This window comes from Oreochromis aureus, linkage group 20, assembly GCF_013358895.1.
Source record: "Oreochromis aureus strain Israel breed Guangdong linkage group 20, ZZ_aureus, whole genome shotgun sequence".
Taxonomy (NCBI): Eukaryota; Metazoa; Chordata; class Actinopteri; order Cichliformes; family Cichlidae; genus Oreochromis; species Oreochromis aureus.
In genome coordinates this window covers 8,344,669-8,364,924 of record NC_052961.1, presented here as the reverse complement: position 1 = coordinate 8,364,924, position 20,256 = coordinate 8,344,669, and the positions used below count along the sequence as shown (strand labels likewise).

The following is a 20,256-nucleotide window of genomic DNA, read 5'->3' as shown; positions in this document are numbered from 1 at the left end:
AAGTTCCTGACATCTTATCAGAGTTTTGTTTCTGGTGAATTCTTTACAGTGAAGTCATAAGGGAGGAACGGATGATAGATGATCATATGAGAGGCTCTGACACTCACAGAGCAGCTTTAACTCAGTCTGCCTTTCTTTGGGCTTCATTGAGCCCCTGCGATCCCAGATAACCAGCATCCTGAAGCTTATCCCGCTGGATCTGTTAGTTCAGGTGTCCCCTGGAGCAAAATACTTATCTTCACCTGCTGAACTTAAAAATGTGATACCTGCAGAGGAATTTGGCTTTTACAGCAGTAAAATAATAGAATAAAACAAAAGTAGTAGCTCACACTCACTAAATTAAAATCTGCTTAATGTCAACAATGTCAAATGATTAATCTGGTCTTTTTAACTAAAGAAACACCAACATTCTTAATTCCAACGCCCACTGTTAACATCTTTTTTGACAGTGAAGAATAGAAACAAAGTTTTCAAAGAATGAAACTCAATATAATTAATATTGATGGACTGAATCTGGGGATTCAATATTTGGATCGGATATCAGTTTTGATCTTGAGCCGACTAACATAGTCCGTTTGTTATTATTTTTTTATTGATTAATTGCACTTTAATGGTCTGATCCTTCCCTGAACTTGACACCAGCGAGTTTCCATACACAGAGGCAAAGATCAGAGACTGGAAATCGTTTGGTGGTCTCTGTATTAACCCACTAAATGAGTGGGTGGGCTTGGAGGGCAGTCTGTCTGCCAGAGTTGGTGAATGTTGCCACTCAGCTCTTTGGCTACAAACAGATATTTGGTGGTGGGGGTGAACGCTTCCCTTCACTTGCAGAGTATGCCCTGGGCGTGCTCCTATGTGGATACATCCACGTTAACCCAGTGACAGCCCACACATCCAGTACATGTAAATCAATCTACTTTCAGCGATGCTGTAATTGAAGCATAAATGAGTCATTATCGCTGCAGCAGACACGTCACTTTTGCGAAGCCATTAGCACAGATGTGTGTTCCTGAAGAGGGTTTGGGGGTTTAATGCGGCCACGCAGTCGGCACAGTCTGGTGCAGAAATTTGAGCTGAGCTGTCGGAGAACAGAAAGCCGTTCAGTTTAAGTATGAGTGACACATCTAAGCTTTCAAGTGGAAAATAAAGGCAAGTCTTATGGAACAATAGTCAGGGCTTTGAACATATGTTGGGAAGGGTTTTACTGCAAACATCTGAACTCCTTCTGCACCGTAAATGCATTAGGATTGGGTTACTGCAGACCGTAGAAAAGCACAAGTCTTGGTAAAAGATGAAATAAATGTGACACCAATTGTATGAATACAAAAATCTTTACGGAGGTCACAGGGTTTTGGTTGGTGATTGCATCATTGGTTGTAGCTGTAGGTTGCTTGCTTACCTCGACTGCCTCATTGGCTGCTTCTATTCAAATCAAATCAAATCACTTTTATTGTCACGTCACATGTGCAGGTACACTGGTACAGTACATGCGAGTGAAATTCTTGTGTGCGAGCTTCACAAGCAACAGAGTTGTGCAAAAATACAATAACGTAAAACAAGCAAAATATAAAAATGGCTAATCTAAAAAGTAATAAATATATGTACAATATATAAAGGTATATACATTACTGAATGTGTATACTAAATATGTTTTTCTACATGTGTGAGTGTGTGTGTGTATATAGTGTGTATATACATGTTTTACAAATGAAATAAAGTAAACAATAAAATAAGATATATAAAATATACAGAGGTTGGTATGTGCAAAACAGTGGTATTTATATACAGTATGGAGTGCATAATGTTGAAGTTCCAGTAATGAGGGTGAGGTGTCTATGACGTGTTCAGCAGTCTGATGGCCTGGTGGAAAAAGCTGTCTCTCAGTCTGCTGGTTCGGGACCGGATGCTGCAGAACCTCCTTCCTGATGGAAGTAGTCTGAAGAGTTTATGGCTGGGGTGACTGGAGTCCTTGATGATCCTCCCGCTTTCCTCAGGCACCGCTTCCTGTAGATGTCTTGGAGGAGGAAGCTCACCTCCAATTATCCGTTCAGCACACCGCACTACTCTCTGGAGAGCTTTGCGGTTGTAAGCGGTGCTGTTGCCATACCAGGTGGTGATGCATCCAGTGAGGATGCTCTCAATGGCACAGCGATAGAAGGTCCTGAGGATGCGGGGGCTCATGCCGAATCTTTTCAGTCTCCTGAGAAAGAAGAGGCGCTGCTGCGCCTTCTTCACTGTTTTGTTTATGTGTACTGACCACGTAAGATCCTCAGCCAGATGTACACCAAGGAAGCGGAAGCTGCTCACTCTCTCCACAGCGGCGCCGTTGATGGTGATGGGGGTGTGCACTGCTCTGCACCTCCGGAAGTCCACTATCAACTCCTTTGTCTTTGCGACGTTGAAGGTGAGATGGTTGTCTTGACACCAGTGGGTCAAGACATTCCTCCTCAGCTTTATGTGTCACAAAGCAATAATAGTCCCAACTCAAAAAACATATCACAGGAAAAAATGTAGCATTCTTCCAACATGGTGATTCATGAAAAGGAGAAAATGTTCAGACAAAACTGTGCCTGTGGTCATGTATGTGTACTTGTCAGTTTAGTTCAGTAATTGTAAACAAATGATAGGTTTAACCACCACGACATCACTGATTAGTTTGTGGATTTCCATTTTTATAGCTTTGACTCTTGGTAATATGGCCTAACAAGCAAAAGATCCCTTGGTTTTATTATGGGAGGAGACACATCCCTTTGGGATGGGAAGGGCATCCCATGCGAAACATCTGCTAAATCAAACATATGGAGGTACCTGCCAGTGTTGGTCAAGTTACTTGAAAAAGTAATCAGTAACTAATTACTGATTACTTCCCCCCCAAAAGTAATCCCGTTACTTTACTGATTACTTATTTTCAAAAGTAATTAATTACTTAGTTACTATCGATCTTTCAGCCCAATTCTACTTTTTCTGCATAATCCATCATACAAAATGTAATCAAATGGAAAAGTCTCCTTTTAAAACTTGTTTTATTAGTTTTAATCTTTTAACTTTATGCATCAAGCAAAAATTAAATTATATGCAACATTCTCTGACTGGAAGAAACTTGTTTAACATTTAAACCTATTTTCTGCACATTCCAGCACATAAAATAATTTTTTGTGTTTACACTCAGTCTTTCAAATAAATGCAAGTGAAACACAGCAGAAAATAAATAAAATCAAAGACTCAGCGGTCCTGTTGCTCTATTTTCACCTGTATAGCAGGCGGATGTTTGCCCTGGTGCAGGTGTGCCGCAGCGGTCAGTGGAAGAATCCGCGAGTTTCTCTGTGAATTTCTCATTCCGTGGTAGCGCACTTGGCGCTTGCTCGGAAGTTAAGGGGTTTTTTCGCTGTAAAAAGTTTTCTTCCCACGCAGTGAACAGCGGACGCTAATGTTTTCGTAAGGTCAGTACTTACTGACCTTACTTTGAGTAGTACTCATACTCTATGAGTACTCATACTCTCTCCGCACTAGATATATTATCCATTGTTGATCTGCACACAGCTGTTGCCACGAATGTCGCACTCGCTTACGTCATTGTCATCAGACACTCTCGCAAAAAAATCAGGGTTTTAGTAACGCAGTAACGCAGCATTCTTACGGGAAAGTAACGGTAATCTAATTACCTTTTTTGCAATAGTAATCTCTTACCCTACTCGTTACTTGAAAAAAATAATCGGATTACAGTGACGCGTTACTGCCCATCTCTGGTACCTGCTGTGGCGAGCCCTTATGAATACCACCTGGTTTTTGTCATCTTAGTTTGAAGCGACTGTATTGATGCATTGCACAGATTCAGATCTGCTAAACAGAGATGCAATACAAATTAAATACTAGAAACTGACTCACCAAAAAACCTGGTGTCTGACCACCGTCTAGCCATTCATCATCTTCTCCAACTAATGCATTATTTTTACAAAGCAGTCTTTGAAATTTGAAATAACATCAGATAAAAAATCAATTTTAAAAAGGAAAAGCTATAATTTGCAGAATAGAACATCTTATTATCTCTAGCTTCAGTGTTTTTGGTTTTTAGGAAGGCTGCAGTAGAGGACACTCAGTGCTCCAGCATTGGGAGAAATCCACAGTTTGAGAGTCCTGCCAGTCATCTCTGAGGGGACGTTATTTTTGAGTTAGAGCTCTGAAAATGGACTGTGTAGATTTATATTTAATGGTCAGCATGGCATAGCCAGAGGTGACTCCGTGATCTTGCTTTTAGCTCATGCAGTGAGTGGTCTGGAAGAGCAAGAGGGGGGGAGGGCAGAGGGCATTAGGAGCCATGCGGCTAAAAATAACCTAAGCTGTAGCTGAAGGGGGTATGCTGAGTACACTCACCCTCCCTCCTCCAATAATCAACCATTCAGCCATGCAGTCCAGCCTCAATTAGGGCACTAAAGCAATCAATATTATGACAAAATGCAGTTTCTCCAGATAGAAAGTGCTCCATCACCGAGCCTTCAGGCAGACGTACAGACACTCCCGTGGCGTCTCCAGTCCCTTGTTTCCACTCCTTCATCCGACCCCACCTTTCCTCCGCGGTTCACTAGGGTTTGAATGATGATGCGGACATGCTGAAGAGTGTGCTGATTGTTGAGGATCACTCAAAGATAACAGTGGGTCTGTTGCACAGCTGTGTGCTGACAATGCTTCATCACTCAGTGGCTAATTCATCCTCCCAGTGGGCTTGCTGTCTGGAGGTTTAGCCGCAGGTTTTGCCCCAGCTGGAAGATGATTTTTGGTCTGGTTGAATTTTAGGGGTCATTACATGCACCCAGTGTTTGCAGTCTCTTTAGCATCCCACCTGCTTGCTGTCCGCCCAGACCACCAGGTGGCTCTGCCTCAGTGTCCTTCTCCAAAACACCTCTCAGATATGAATGCTCAACCGCATCACACACAGCTTCACACACTGCAGCCAAAACTAAACAGATTTACTAAAGTTCAAGGTATCTCCATTCCTTTGTTATGCTTCTGTACACCTGTAAAAATACATTTTCTCTCACATTTATTTGAAGACATTTTTATACTGACAGATTAAGATCTTGCATATTATTCATATTACATGTGTAAATAGGTGTTTCTAAGCCAGCTGAGAGATGTGGTGGTTGGGAGGGCTCATTTCAAATGAGTCCATCCTGCTGGGGACCCATACTCGAGAGAGGAGCTGTTGGGATGTGGTGATTTGTGGATTAGGTAGTCTAAATCTTTAAATGTCCAGGCTTGTAACAGTCAGGATTCACACTGTTTGTTTAATGCTTGATGGCAGGCGTTCCTGACATTTTGGTTGATGTTCTTGCTGTTGCGATTGTCATAGCAACAGTAAACAATCATCACAAGGTAAACTGACAGGCTTAAACTAACTTACTGTCATAAATCTTTGCATATCACCCTATTTTTTTTAAACTTTTGCACTGGCTTCCTGTTGGATGTAGATTTCAGTTTACAATCTTGGTTCCCCCTTTTCTCCAAACCAGGTTCTCAGATCCCTGAATAAGGGCCTTAATGTGATTCTGTGTAACTGAGGGAGACGGGGACTTCGAAAGGTTAACTTCCAAACTTTGGAACAGCTTCCCACTCTCTCTTTGCACCCGTGACTCTGTGACAACCTATAAAAAGCAGCTTAAAACTCACCTGTTCAAACAGGTTGTGTTTGTGTTGTTTCGCTCGGTGTCCTGTGTGTCTGTTTTGCCTTTGGTGTGGGATTCACACAGCCTTGCGAATCAAACTTTCCTGTAGTTTTCATTGGGCTGAATTAGAACTTCTGGTGGATTGGTTCTGGTCCCCAAACCACACGTTTGACAGCTGAGGTCTTGAATGATTCTGATGTACATGTTACTAATCTGACTGTTTCCTTTCATTTACTTGTAACAAACATGTTATTTCACTGTAATGTTTATGTAATGTTTTCAGTGGAATATGATTAGAGAGAAAGGTTGTAGTAAAGAGAATTATCGCTTCAATCTGCAGCTCTTGCATTTGCATTTCAGCTTATTGTTTTCCTGTTTTGGATCACGGTCTCTGCTCTCAAGGTGTCATTTTCTGCTGCAGCAGCTGTTCTTGAGATAAAAAGCTCCAAATAACCTCAGTACACGACTAAGACACAGTTAAAGACCAGCTGAACTGACATCTTAACCTCAGAACCCAAAGGTGGACACAAAAATAACCTGATATTAAAGGTTTAAATAAAGGATGTGACTAAAATTTTCCACCGCTGCTGTCTGAACTGAAAACATTTTCCCTGAGAAGATACTTTAAACCACAAAACAGCTGGCCAGCACGGACATCACGCTTATTTACCTTCCAGCATTTCAAAAGAGCTCCGTTTAGCATCAGGTGGAACCGGTTAGATGTGCAGTGGCTCTCGAATTAAATCAAATCAAATCAAATCAAATCACCTTTATTGTCACATCACATGTGCAGGTACACTGGTACAGTACATGCGAGTGAAATTCTTGTGTGCAAGCTTCACAAGCAACAGAGTTGTGCAAAATACAATAACGTGCAACAAGCAAAATATAAAAATGGTTAATCTAAAAAGTAATAAATATATGTACCATATATAAAGGTATATACATTACTGAATGTGTGTACTAAATATGTTTTTCACGTGTGTGTGTGTGTGTGTGTGTGTGTGTGAGTGTGTATATACATGTTTTACAAATGAAATAGAGTAAACAATAAAATAAGATATATAAAATATAAAATATACAGAGGTAGGTATGTGCAAAACAGTGGCATTAATGTACAGTATGGAGTGCATAATGTTGAAGTTCCAGTAGTGAGGGTGAGGTGTCTATGACGTGTTCAGCAGTCTGATGGCCTGGTGGAAAAAGCTGTCTCTCAGTCTGCTGGTACGGGACCGGATGTTGCAGAACCTCCTTCCTGATGGAAGTAGTCTGAACAGTTTGTGGCTGGGGTGACTGGAGTCCTTGATGATCCTCCCGCTTTCCTCAGGCACCGCTTCCTGTAGATGTCTTGGAGGAGGGAAGCTCACCTCCAATTATCCGTTCAGCACACCGCACTACTCTCTGGAGAGCTTTTGCGGTTGTAAGCGGTGGTGTTGCCATACCAGGTGGTGATGCATCCAGTGAGGATGCTCTCAATGGCACAGCGATAGAAGGTCCTGAGGATGCGGGGCTCATGCCGAATCTTTTCAGTCTCCTGAGAAAGAAGAGGCGCTGCTGCGCCTTCTTCACTGTCTTGTTTATGTGTACTGACCACGTAAGATCCTCAGCCAGATGTACACCAAGGAAGCGGAAGCTGCTCACACTCTCCACAGCGGCGCCGTTGATGGTGATGGGGGTGTACTCTCTGCACCTCCGGAAGTCCACTATCAGCTCCTTTGTCTTTGCGACGTTGAGGGTGAGATGGTTGTCTTGACACCAGTGGGTCAGGCGCTGACCTCCTCCCTGTAGGCTGTCTCATCACCGTTGGTGATAAGACCCACCACTGTAGTGTCGTCCGCAAACTTCACAATGATGTTGGAGTTGTTAGTGGCCGTGCAGTCGTAGGTGTAGAGTGAGTACAGGAGAGGGCTCAGTACACACCCCTGTGGAGCACCAGTGTTCAGTGTGATGGGGGATGAGGTGGTGCTGCCCAGTCTGACCACTTGGCGCCTGTCAGACAGGAAGTTAAGGATCCAGCTGCAGAGGGAGCTGCTCAGTCCTAGATCCTGCAGTTTCCTGTCCAGCTTCGAGGAACGATGGTGTTGAATGCTGAGCTGTAATCTACAAACAGCATTCTCACATACGTGTCTCTTTTCTCCAGGTGTGACAGGGCAGCATGGAGTGTCAGGGCTATGGCATCATCAGTGGACCTGTTGTGGCGGTATGCGAACTGTAGAGGGTCCAGTGAGTCGGGTAGTGCGGAGCAGATGAAGTCCCTGACCAGCTTCTCGAAGCATTTGCTCACGATGGGGTCAGGGCTACAGGTCGCCAGTCGTTCAATGATGAGATGGTGGAGGATTTGGGTACAGGGACGATGGTGGCCATTTTGAAGCAGGCTGGGACTACAGACAGAGAGAGGGAAAGGTTGAAGATATGTGTAAACACTCCAGCCAGCTGAGCCGCGCATGACTTGAGGACGCGGCCGGGAATCCCGTCCGGACCAGTAGCTTTGCGTGGGTTCACTCTCCTGAAGTACCTCCGCACATCCTCCTCAGACACAGTGTGCGCACTGACGTCATCCGCGGTGCGCACACTGTCCGGTCTCCTGGTGTTCGCTGTGTCGAATCTAGCGTAGAATACGTTTAGATCCTCACACAGAGAGGCCGTGGTCTGCGGTGTGCTGGTTTTCCTCTAAAGTCTGTGATCGTGTTTAGTCCCCTGCCACATACTCCGAGGGTTGTCAAACTGTTGCTCCACCCTGTCCCTGTACTCACGTTTGGCTGCTTTGATCGTCTTCCGGAGTTGGTAATGTGCGTGTTTGTAGTCCGATGTGTTCGCGGAGGCAAAAGCGGTGCTCCGTGCCGCTAGCGCCGTGCGAACATCTCCGTTAATCCAGGGTTTTTGATTTGGGAAGGATTTAACTGTTCCGGATGGGACGACATCTTCCACGCATTTTCTGATAAATCCACAGACTGAGTCTGTGTATTCATCGATGTCTTTAGCAGCCACGTGAAACATTTCCCAGTCCGCGTGATCAAAACAGTCCCGCAGCGTAGACTCCGATTGGTCCGACCAACGATGCACCGCCCTCAGGGTTGGAGCTTCCTGTTTCAGCTTCTGCCTGTAGGCGGGTAGAAGCAACAAGAAACAGAGGTGTTCTGTGACTTTGGGCCAGTAAAAGGCACCTTGGCCTCCCCCCTGGATGCCCAGTCAGCACGCCACCAGCCAGAAACCACCAGAGCTGCGGCTTGCTCAGCACAATCTCTGTGTTTATTATGTTTTTACACCGCGGCTTAACTACACGGCTTCGTGTTGGATAAATGATTTAGACGGCGTGTTTTAAATGTACTGTGGGTGTTGCTGTTGGGTCTTAATCAGCCATTAAGGACCGCTGTGTTTACGTGAGTTGATCGGTGGCGTCTGTGTGAACCACATCTGGATGTACTGCTGTTTAATGGGCTCCCGATGAGGTTTTAATGGTCTCTTGTCGCTCCGGCCCTGTCATGAGTCGCGTAAGGGACTATTTGGCTTCCCTGCTCCTCCTGGTGTGAATGAGGGTCAACTCACAAGCACATCAGGGACTTCTGCAGCCCACTTAAGAGACGGTTGCTGTGGCTATGGGCCCGAGGCTCCATGTGCATGTATTATAGGAGGTGTGTGCATTGAGGGGAAAAAAAGGGGAGTGGGGGGGGATACAGCCTGGAGGGAGCAGCTGTCCTGCGAGCCGGAGTCTGTACATCTGGGACGACTAGCTGGGGTGTCACCACTCTGTCGCCGAAACTCGTCCATCACTGCAAGACACACATTGTTCACATTATGGTTTTAGACCAGCGTAACTGAGGTTTAATGTTTGTGGCATCTTTTGTGTTTGTGTACACGATGTTTTGAGAGGATTTTTCCACTTTGCCCAACAGACTGGAACTGAAACACTTAGTTTCAGTCATTTGTTATCATGCCAAACATTCTGAGGTTTTCATTTTCCATGATCAGGGTTTTTGCCAATGTTTTGAAAGCCTGGCCTAAGTTGACCAGGGCTAAACATCACAGATTTTTATTTATTAGACAAAACCAACAAACATTACATTGACTAATCTGTGATTTCCAAAAGTGTGGGGACTATCATGGTGCTGCAGGTGAGCCAGCAGAAGGTATTTTCAGCTTTTAATTTTCAGTTTTGACATTTAGTTTTAAACTGTAGACACAGAACTAGTGACAGCAGTAGGATATAAAAAATGGCATGTTGTTTTTAGTTTTCCGACCTATTTTTGATCCTGAACTTGCCTTGCATGTCGTGAACAGAGGAAAAAAACTTAAATTGAGCAGAAGTAAATCTTCTTTGGTTTATATCATCGAAAAGTTCAGATGTTCCGTTGTAAATTTTGTGATAGGCATTTTTTTCCCCAGTATTTTTCTGTATTTTATCCAATAATCAGTTAATGTGTGGATTTAAATAATGAGCTGCAGATAAAGCCATAATGCAAAATAAACTGGTTTGAAGGGCTGGCCTAAGCCCAGTGGTCGACCTTGATAACCACTGTAGTTGCATTGTAACCACAGCCTCTACTCTCACCATGTGAGGGATCATCTGAATAACTACCCACCCATCCTTCATCCATCTTGAATCTTGGACAAAATTATACATACAATCTTTTCAGCGAGCTCTGGCCTTCTGATTAGGATTCGAAGAAACAGCGACTCTTATATTCACAGTGTTGAAGTACGCCGACTTCACAGATTCTTTTTGATGATAGCGATCAGGCGGAAACTTTTACTTTCAAAATCAGACGTCTTTATTTGCGCTTAAAATAAATAAAATACAGATGCATCCGGAGACCTAGCTAACTAGCCTACCTCCATTACGTCTAGCGAGGTCTGGCTCACAACCGGAAGTCAACACAGTCTTTTGGGTTCGGTGTCCCGCCCATTGTACCACACCCTTCAACTGTCCTGCCTGCGGTCTTCCCCACTTCAGCACTCTAAACAAAATCACCTAAGTTTAAGCATAGCTTTCTAATCCTCTCTACCTACAATGAAAATATGAAATCATGAGTACATAATCACATTTCCCACAACAGCCTCATTGTTTTGGTTATTCCAAAATAATGAGATTGGTTACTTCTGAGAGCACATGACCATAGTTGAGGGTTACAACATGATGGATTGGTAAATCAAAAGCTTCTCCTTCAGGTTCATCTGTTGCTTTACCGCAGCAGTCTGGCCCAAAATACAGTGCACCTCACGATCCACCTCACCAAACACCCTGAGAAGTTAACTACTCTTTTTTTATTTATTTTATTTTTTTTATTTTTTAGGGCAGCAAGTCTGCTAGAACAGCTGCTATCTATTTTTAACCTTATCTTGTTTCTTAATAACTCACAAGTAGTCGATTATTATAAAAAACACCAAAAGCATCTAAAATCTTCTGTGTACATTTGCAAATAAAACATGACATTAAAATCAGTCCCAAGAACTGCTGGAGCCATGAATACATGAGGAGAACTAGCCTTTTGAAAAGCGAGAGCCTGCTAAACGCTGCACTATCACATTTTTAAAAAGAGCAGCTTCTAAAATGACATCAGCAATGAAAACAGTTTCGCTTACTGGCAGATAATCCCTGAGCGTGGTTGGGCTCAGAGCCGTTCAGCAGGAGATCAGTTGAGGTTACCAAAGCACGTGTCCACTTGTGGAATAATATAGTATTGATTATTTAGGTAATGCCTGTTTCCATTCTGCACGAGTTGGAGCTTTTGACAGACATTTCCTCTCTGGAGCATTTCTCCCCCCCAATCCTCTCGGTTCCATATTAAGGGAAATGGTGGGAGGGGGTTGGAGAACATGTGCCATCCTCCATCCCATGAGCTCGTCCAAGCGGACTAATCCACCAGTGGCCAGAGAGGAAGAAATGAGTCGGAGATGTGTACTCTGCTAGCCACGACTGCAATCTGATGGAGCTGCTGTGTGATTCGTAATACAACACTGATATAAAATTTTGAAAAAGGAGTCAAGTGTGTGAAAAAAGTGTGAATGATCAGACATCTTTCTTCTTTTCCCTCGCTCTGACACCTCCTGCCCTCCATCTCAACCGATTTTGAGCCTTCAGGGGTGGACAGTAATGCACATTTGCTTGTAAAGGTGGTTAAATTGAGCAACCAGGCATCCAACAAGTCCTTATCATTAAACAGTGAAGGAAAACTTCAACACACAGCACTTCCAAATTGCACACTAGCACTGGATGAGCCAGTTCTCCCAGCTTTAAAATCACGAACAGGACAAATCAGCTGTGCTCAGTCATCTGCAAACACAGAAATTGGGTGTAATTAGTTCTGCTGGTATTTGGCGGCAAAGCCAAGTTTTTACAGTGTGTGTGCTCTGGGCCTCATAGATAACTGTACAGCTGCTCGGATATTTGTGTTGCCTGGAACAAAGATCCAGTCTGACCGACTGACCAACATTTCCATCCCTGGGGTTCTCGCTAAAAATGGGAAGATGTGACTGCATGAAGAAGCTGGCTGTAGATCATATTTAAACCATCAGCAACAGGAAGCACATACGTAACAGATGAGCGGCACATAAGGGCGGTGAACGTAGACGTGCTCGCAGCGCACATACTCTGACATGACCTCAGCATGCGGAGGAGCCTGAGAGTGGTGTTCATAAGGCCTGTGTCATGCTGCCTCGGGGTTTAAATCACACGTCTCTCAAGGGTGGAGAGGGGAGCTCCAGATGCGGCTGGGTGCGGTTTCAGTGTTGACAGTGAGTAGGTGGACTGGGGGTTGTGTGATGAGCCAGACAGCTATGTTCCCCTCGCTGTGGAGAGACCATGTCTATCACTTTGTTTTGACAGAGCTGAACTGCTCCCAGGATGGCGTCTTGCTCATTAAAAACACACCCGGAGTCTCGCCTGGCTCCGCAAAACTCTGTTTCATTTCTGGGAATGTGGGGAATAATAAGAATATTGCAGATCAACTGTTTTTCAATGAGATAACACAATTCAATTTGTTACACATTACCACACGTGTAATAACGGATTTTTCCTGCTTTTATTTTTCAGGGCGAATATTGATGAGGTGGAAACAGAGGTGGTGGAGATCGAGGCAAAACTAGATAAGGTAAGACGGTTCTTCTAGATAACATAGTTAACTAGTTAACATATAAAGATGATGCTGTAAGATGTTGTGAAAGGGGAAAAAAGTAGTGCAAATTGTCTCAATATTTATGTCTGCGGGCTTTCTTTTTACCTGTATTGGTGTCTTTCCTTTGCTTCTTTCCATAAAGAAGTTATTGCGAATGAAAGACTGAAAACAATATTGGATAAACAAAGTAAGCGTTCTATAATGTTTTCAGTTTTTTCAGTCCACGCTGTCAGTACTTGCTTTGTTTTTCTTGCTCTATAAGCAGTAAACAGAAACCAGGCCAAGTTTCAATAGCTTTTTAAAAAACATGTTCAGAATAAATGAAACAGAAACTCAGCCCCGAGCACACCTGAAGGCAAAAGACGTGCCGCCTTAAAGAAGCCAGTCCGGTTTTATGAAGCTTAGGGGCACCAACGTTTTTTGGTGTGTGTGGGTTTTTTTTTAGGAAAGCAAACATAATGAGGTCATGGCGTTAAGTGACACGTGTGGCAAGCTGTAAGATTGCTGATACTAAAGGTTCACTGGCAACATGTTTTGCAGCTAAATCGTCCAATCTTACAGTTTGAGATGAAGCTTTTTTATGGTAATGTTTAGTCCCTCATAGCCTTTACCTGAGCTTTGGTAAAGATCGAATTTTAAGGAAGAAAATACCAATCAAAAAGTTGATCTGAACCTCTTAAATTAGAAATCTGTATTGCAGATTTTAGAGAGAGAGAGAGAGGGAGAGAGAGAGAGATAGAGAGAGATAGATATCTATATCTCTATCTATATCTATATATATAGATAGATCCAGAAATCCTACCAGTGGCTGGACAAAGCTGGACTGAAAGACAGCACAGAGGCACTAATCATGGCAGCACAAGAACAAGCTCTGAGCACAAGATCCATAGAGGCTGGGGTCTATCACACCAGGCAAGACCCCAGGTGCAGGCTGTGTAAAGATGCCCCAGAGACAATCCAGCACATAACAGCAGGGTGCAAGATGCTAGCAGGCAAGGCATACATGGAGCGCCATAACCAAGTGGCCGGCATAGTGTACAGGAACATCTGTGCCGAGTATAACCTGGAAGTCCCGAGGTCAAAATGGGAGATGCCCCAAGGGTGGTGGAGAATGACCGAGCTAAGATCCTGTGGGACTTCCAGATGCAGACGGACAAAATGGTGGTGGCTAACCAACCGGACATAGTGGTGGTAGACAAACAGAAGAAGACGGCCGTAGTGATCGATGTAGCGGTTCAATGACAGCAATATCAGGAAGAAGGAACACGAGAAGCTGGAGAAATACCAAGGGCTCAGAGAAGAGCTCGAGAGGATGTGGAGGGTGAAGGTAACGGTGGTCCCCGTGGTAATCGGAGCACTAGGTGCGGTGACTCCCAAGCTAGGCGAGTGGCTCCAGCAGATCCCGGAACAACATCGGAGATCTCTGTCCAGAAGAGCGCAGTCCTGGGAACAGCTAAGATACTGCGCAGGACCCTCAAGCTCCCAGGCCTCTGGTAGAGGACCCGAGCTTGAAGGATAAACCGCCCGCAGGGGCGTGCTGGGTATTTTTTTTTATTTTTTATATCTATATATATCTATATCTATCTATCTATAGATAGATAGATAGATATCGATAGATAGATAGATATAGATAGATATCGATAGATAGATAGATATCGATAGATATGATAATAAACATAAAAAGGTTGTGCTGAGCTCTTGTAATCAGACCCCTAAATGATGCCAGTCGTATATTTAGGAGGATTAAAAAAAACAAGTTATTTTCTGTTTTTCTCTTTTTTCTTACAAGGAAAATTTTTATACTAAAAAGTCAATATTTTGTTAATATTTATGTTAAAATCTAAACCATCAGAACCGCCTGTTTGGATAGTTTAAAAGTGAAGCAAAGCATCTTTTACATTGCTGCCATCCACAGAGTTACACAGCCGTGCATGCACCTCTCTCCTTCTTACTGCAGCAGGGCTGAATCTGTATTTTTTTATAAATCTTTGGTTTCTTTTATCACCCAATATTTTTTTTATAAATTTAAATAAAACTGGTATGTTAACTCTTCCCACACCTTGTAGTCCAGTACATGTTTGACTTTTCAGGGTAACCAGTCATCGACAGCCATCAAATTGAGAGTCACAGATTTGGTGTAAAGCTTTTGTTTCTAAATATTTTGCGGATTATGATTAATAATGTCAAATTTAAATCTACTTTTTAGTCATGCTGTTATTATGGAACAATCCAGCAGGTTGTAATCTAAAAATATTAGCTTGAAGCAAGTGAGCTACGGGCCTGTTATGTTGGACACTGCCGATACAAAATATCAGTTACACTTGTGCCAATAGAAATTTAAATTTTAGAGCACCAACCATGACTTGACTGACATGTCTTCAGCTATCTGCTGTCTCTATTAAAAACACCAAGTAAAAAAAAAATCTGCTAAATGAGATCATCTCAACTATATTTTTAACATAAATATCTCAGTTTGCACATTTGCAAAGTATAAAATTATCTTTTTTTCCCCTTTAAAAAACCAAACTCTGTTGTAAATTAGAAACATTTGGAGAAGCCCACCTAGTGTGCCAAAGAAGCCTATCCCATGTTTTATGTTTTTAATTATTAATGAGGGAATCCTTACAAACATATGGGACCCAGTGAAATTCACAGGGTGTTTCTCACACTGACTGCAGCCCTGAATGGTAGAAATACTGCAGAACTAATGGCTGAAAAAGAGGAATTTTGGTCTCTTTCCACATTTTGTCACACTATATTGAGTTGCGGCAGACCTTAGCCACGGCCTGCCTATTACACACAGGATTATATCACTGTGCAGTGCCTAATCCCTTAGTGCTAACATTGCTAGCATAATGGACGGGGTATTGTTGCTCGGCCCAGTTGAAGAGTTCAGCTCAGGTTTGCTGAAATGTGACGTGGCAGCAGTGCAAGATGGGGATTACAGAAAACATCAGACTGCATGGTTTTCAGAGCGTGCAGTTGCCCTGTAATGAGGCGGCCAGATGTTCCAGCTGTAATGCTCCTGTCACAGGTCCATCTGGTGCTGTTCTCAACCTAACCCTAACCCTGACTCTGACTTGCATGTGTCAGAAAGAGGCAGCACTAATCAGCTTGTTCTTTTACTGCCATCATTGTTGGAAACCTTCATTGTTAGTTCATATACCAGTCCACAGGCATTCCTGTCATTTTTAATATTCATCTACCAGGGTCTTCACAAAGATGCATTTAACCATCAACATACTGGAAAGCGGGGGTGTTTAACAGCTTACATGTGTGTTTTTTGCACTGAAATTTGATCATCAGTTGTATAAAACTGCTTAGTAAAATGGGTAAATAATAAATTGAATAAAAAGCTAACTTCAGATCTAGATTTCTTATGTGAATCTAAATATTTACATAAATATTAGCTGATAAGATTCGGGTTATATAGGTAGAAAAAGGTTTGTTTAACATTTCAACATATTTCCTGCATATTCCAGCATATAAAATAAAATATTTTTTTGTACTTACACTCACGGACGCTAATGTTTTTGTCACTTTTTACGGAATCAAACTCAAAGTAATGTCAGTACTTCCAAGCATTAAACGCTACATGGTCGTACTCTCTCCCACGCTCCATATTATCCATGTTGATCTGCACACGTCTGTTGCTGCCACAGGCATCACACGCTTGTACGTCATTGTCATGAGACACTCTCACAAACAAAATCGCGGTTTAGTAACACAGTAACGCAGCGTGCTAACAGGAAAGTAACAGTAATCTGATTACTTTTTTTGCAAAAGTAATCCCTTACTTTACTTGTTTCTTGAAAAAAGTAATCGGATTACCCATCTCTGGTGTCCAGCAAATGTTCACATGATAAAACAGTAATTTAAGGTCTTAGTTACATTGGCCTAGAGAACAGCCACCAGAGCAGCGGTCCCCAACCCCTGGGCCATGGACCAGTACCGGTCCGTGAGTCGTTTGGTACCCGGCCGCGAAAGTTAAGGCTTGGGTGTGAAATTTATGGTTTTCAGGGTTTTTAATCGTTAACTCGGTTTTCCTGGGTCTTTTCCCATGTTGTAGTTGTGTGTCTTATTTTGAAAGAAATATTTACGCGTTACCATAGTGACCAGAGAGCATTAAGGGGCAGAGAGGAGGATGTTACTCTGAGTGTTGTTGGCGCATTTCAGGAGGACGCTGCTAATAAAGTTACACAATTACACAGTGAATTTGCATTTATTATTATATTTACAAAATACCACAGTTTTTGTCTTGGTCGTATCATTTTATTTTGTTGTATTTATCGGTGACACCTGAAAGGCCGGTCCGTGAAAATATCGTCTGACATTAAACTGGTCCGTGGCGCAAAAAAGGTTGGGGACCGCTGCACTATAGGACAGAAAAGTGTGTAATTCCTTACTGATTGAGAAGTGAGTACTGGACATCGCTGGCAGTCACTGGGTCAGATTAGTTGTAAAGAAGCATACGGTGCTGCATGGAAAACCTTGCGATTGCTAAGGTCACCTATAGTTTACATTGCAGACCTGCCTTGAAACCCTACAACTCTACAACCAACGTGTTTTGGAAGGTTGGATTGCAGGAGTAAGGCACAGCTTTTACTTTGATGGTGACCAATATCTGTTTGTGGTTTGTGTTACAGTTTTTACTCCCGTTCTGTGAGTTGATGGCAAATTACGGGTGACTGCAGCAAATCAATCTCAAGGAGATTTTTGATGTGGTACTGTCTTTGTGAACAGTTACACCTAGCCAGCAACCACTCACTAGCTTATTGGAGAATACACAATGACTGATTTCTAGGCCTGTGTGGGACTCATAGACCGCATGAAAGATGGACTCGGCTACCGCCTCCCATTGGTTTGTGATGAGGTGTTGACCTGTTTCTGCTGCACTATCTAGTTGTTTTAAAAACAGATATTTAGAATAAGGGGTGGAGCTGACTGTGAAACTGAACCAAATCCTGCTTTCTGACTCCATCATAATCAGAATTTAAAATAGACTTCAGTATGATTTGAAAGTAGCGATTATGCACCTAGAGTCATCAGGAAAGCATTTAAAGAGGGCACAGAGTAAGAGAGCTGATAGCACTGAAGTTATCCCCTTCTGGCCATTAAAGACCTTTGGGAGAGACAAGTTTAAGGGACTTTGAGCCCCCCCCCCCTCCTCTTTTTTTTTTAAGACCAGGAAGCAATTTTAGTCTTTTGTTCAGTCTATCTCTACATAAATCTCTTTGCAAATCTATGGGGAGCTCTGCAGACTAGCAAGCTTTTTGTTAGTATTATTAATTGCAGGATAGGTAAAGCCTTGTTTTCAGTCATAATGCTAGGCTAATGGTGAGTTTGCTTATAAACCAAAGAAAGGGCCACATCAGATTCATATCTGGTTAGCAGCTGGGAGGAAATGAGTCTTGCTGGAGAAGACGGGTGCTGAAAAGCAGAAAGCCTGGCATTAGAACACAGAGTGAAAAATAAGAAGAGATTAATTTTCCTCTCATGAAACCAGAAGCTAAACAAAGCAGCCGTTATGGCAGACAGAGAAAATTTGCTGACAGAGAAAATGTTCTTGGAATTGCACAAAAACATTCATCCTGAGTTGCCGGTGTCTGCTGTCCATTATCCAGTCCTGGATAACATCGGCTCTTTTACATGTGTGCAGGGTGGCAAGGGGCTGACATACGGAGCCCACCTGCACACACTACCATATGTGAACACAGGTGATGAATAGACAGCACACATGCAGCTGGATGACTCCATCCCCGTCTGGGGCTCAGGTGCGATGACGAGCTGAAAACGCAGAGAAACAAAAGCTTGAGTGTAGTGACTGAGCATGTGATGTTGGGCTATAAAAACCGCTGGCCTTAAGCGTGGATCGTACCTCAGTGATGGGTCACACGGAGCCTCATGTTAAGCAGGCTTCTATTTACCACATAGGTGTTGACACATGGGAGAAAGTGTAATCTCTATTTACATTCGAGAGACATGCATGGACATGCAGTTTAATTTTAATGTCCATTAATCATTTATTTCCTCAACTGCTTAACCAAACACCCTCAATCCAGTCTTTGGACTGTGGGAAGATCACCTGGAGGAAACCCACACAGGCAAACTCAACAGATGGCCCCAGCTGACCTGCAGGTTGGGCCAGGAACGTTTCTGTAATGCGACAGCGTTAACCACTCAAACATGATGCCGCTGTCATGATTTTATTTTAACCTTGTAATTTCAATATGCTCTTTAGATGTCAACTAGCTTTCTACTAACCCTGCTCAAACTCATCAACACTCTTCTTCATGGATACCTGGAGGCTTGTCTTCATTGCAAAACCTGGGAGGAAAGACACACTGATGACTTTTTAAAGTTGAAAGAATGTTGACTTTTCGTAGACTTTCAGTTACACCAAATAACAGAAGCTCACTATGACTTTATGCAAAACTGTCATTCGATGTTGTGCAATTGGGAAACACCATATGAAAACCAGGCCAAGATTTCAATCCAGAATTTTCTTTTTTTTATGTAACTAAAATTTCAAAACTTAAATTAACATAACCAAAAGCAAATTCATACAAAATAAACAAACAGTGTCCCTTCTTTGAATTATTATAGGTTAGCAATAAAGCAAATAGATAAAAAGACACTTGTAGCATATTTGTAAATGATAAAACTTGAGATTAAATGCTCCGCTAGGTTTACAAGAAACTGAAAGATGGACAAGAAAAGGCTAATTTTGCTTGCTGGCTGTCCAGGTCGCATCCCCATTCTTGTGCAACTGCATGAGCAGGGATTTTCTCATCACATCTGAGGTTTGCTAGGCGAGCATTTAAGGGAAAATAGCATATTTTTATTTGCAGTTTATCCATCATAAGTTGTTTAATAAACTTTACTTGTTTTAGACCTGGGTTGAGTGATATTGCAGAGAGTCAAGTTACAATAGCAGATATTGGAACTATTATTGTGTCCTTGGGCAAGACACTTCACCTACCGCCTACTGGTGTTGGCCAGAGGGGCCGATGGCGCGATATCGCAGCCTCACTTCTGTCAGTCTGCCCCAGGGCAGCTGTGGCTACAACTGTAGCTCGCCTCCACCAGTGTGTGAATGTGAGAGTGAATGAATAGTGGAATTGTAAAGTGCTTTGAGGGTCTCGAAAAGCGCTATATAAATACAATCCATTATTATTATTATTATTATTATTATTATTATTATTATTGTTATTATTATTATTACTATAGGATATTTATAGGAAAACAGTCCTCTCCTGTGATTTCTGTAAACCTCTGTTTATAGGCCTATTTGCTAATTTCAGTCAATATTTGAGAGGAGGATTATCCAAGATATGGTCTTTGGCTCACGGGTTGTGATTGACAAGTTGCCGTCACACCGTCGCTTTTAAAACCCTTGGATTGTGAAAGTGAACACGCGGATGTGGTTGCAACACCTGTGACTGAAGTTAGTTATACCTCAGACTCTAGTATCCAGATGGATC

The 20,256-nt window shown here is 42.7% G+C and overlaps 1 protein-coding gene across 4 annotated transcripts in view; it reads left to right on the top strand.

The window, feature by feature from the left end:
• The window catches only part of LOC116322023 (arf-GAP with coiled-coil, ANK repeat and PH domain-containing protein 3-like), an 81,137-nt gene that overhangs the window by 23,300 nt on the left and 37,581 nt on the right, over positions 1 to 20,256 (top strand). For all 4 annotated transcript variants that reach the window (XM_031741993.2, XM_039604213.1, XM_031741992.2 and 1 more), the window contains exon 2: positions 12,691 to 12,748. In XM_031741993.2, the coding sequence (XP_031597853.1) occupies positions 12,691 to 12,748 (58 nt within the window). The remainder of the gene's footprint in view (positions 1 to 12,690; positions 12,749 to 20,256) is intronic.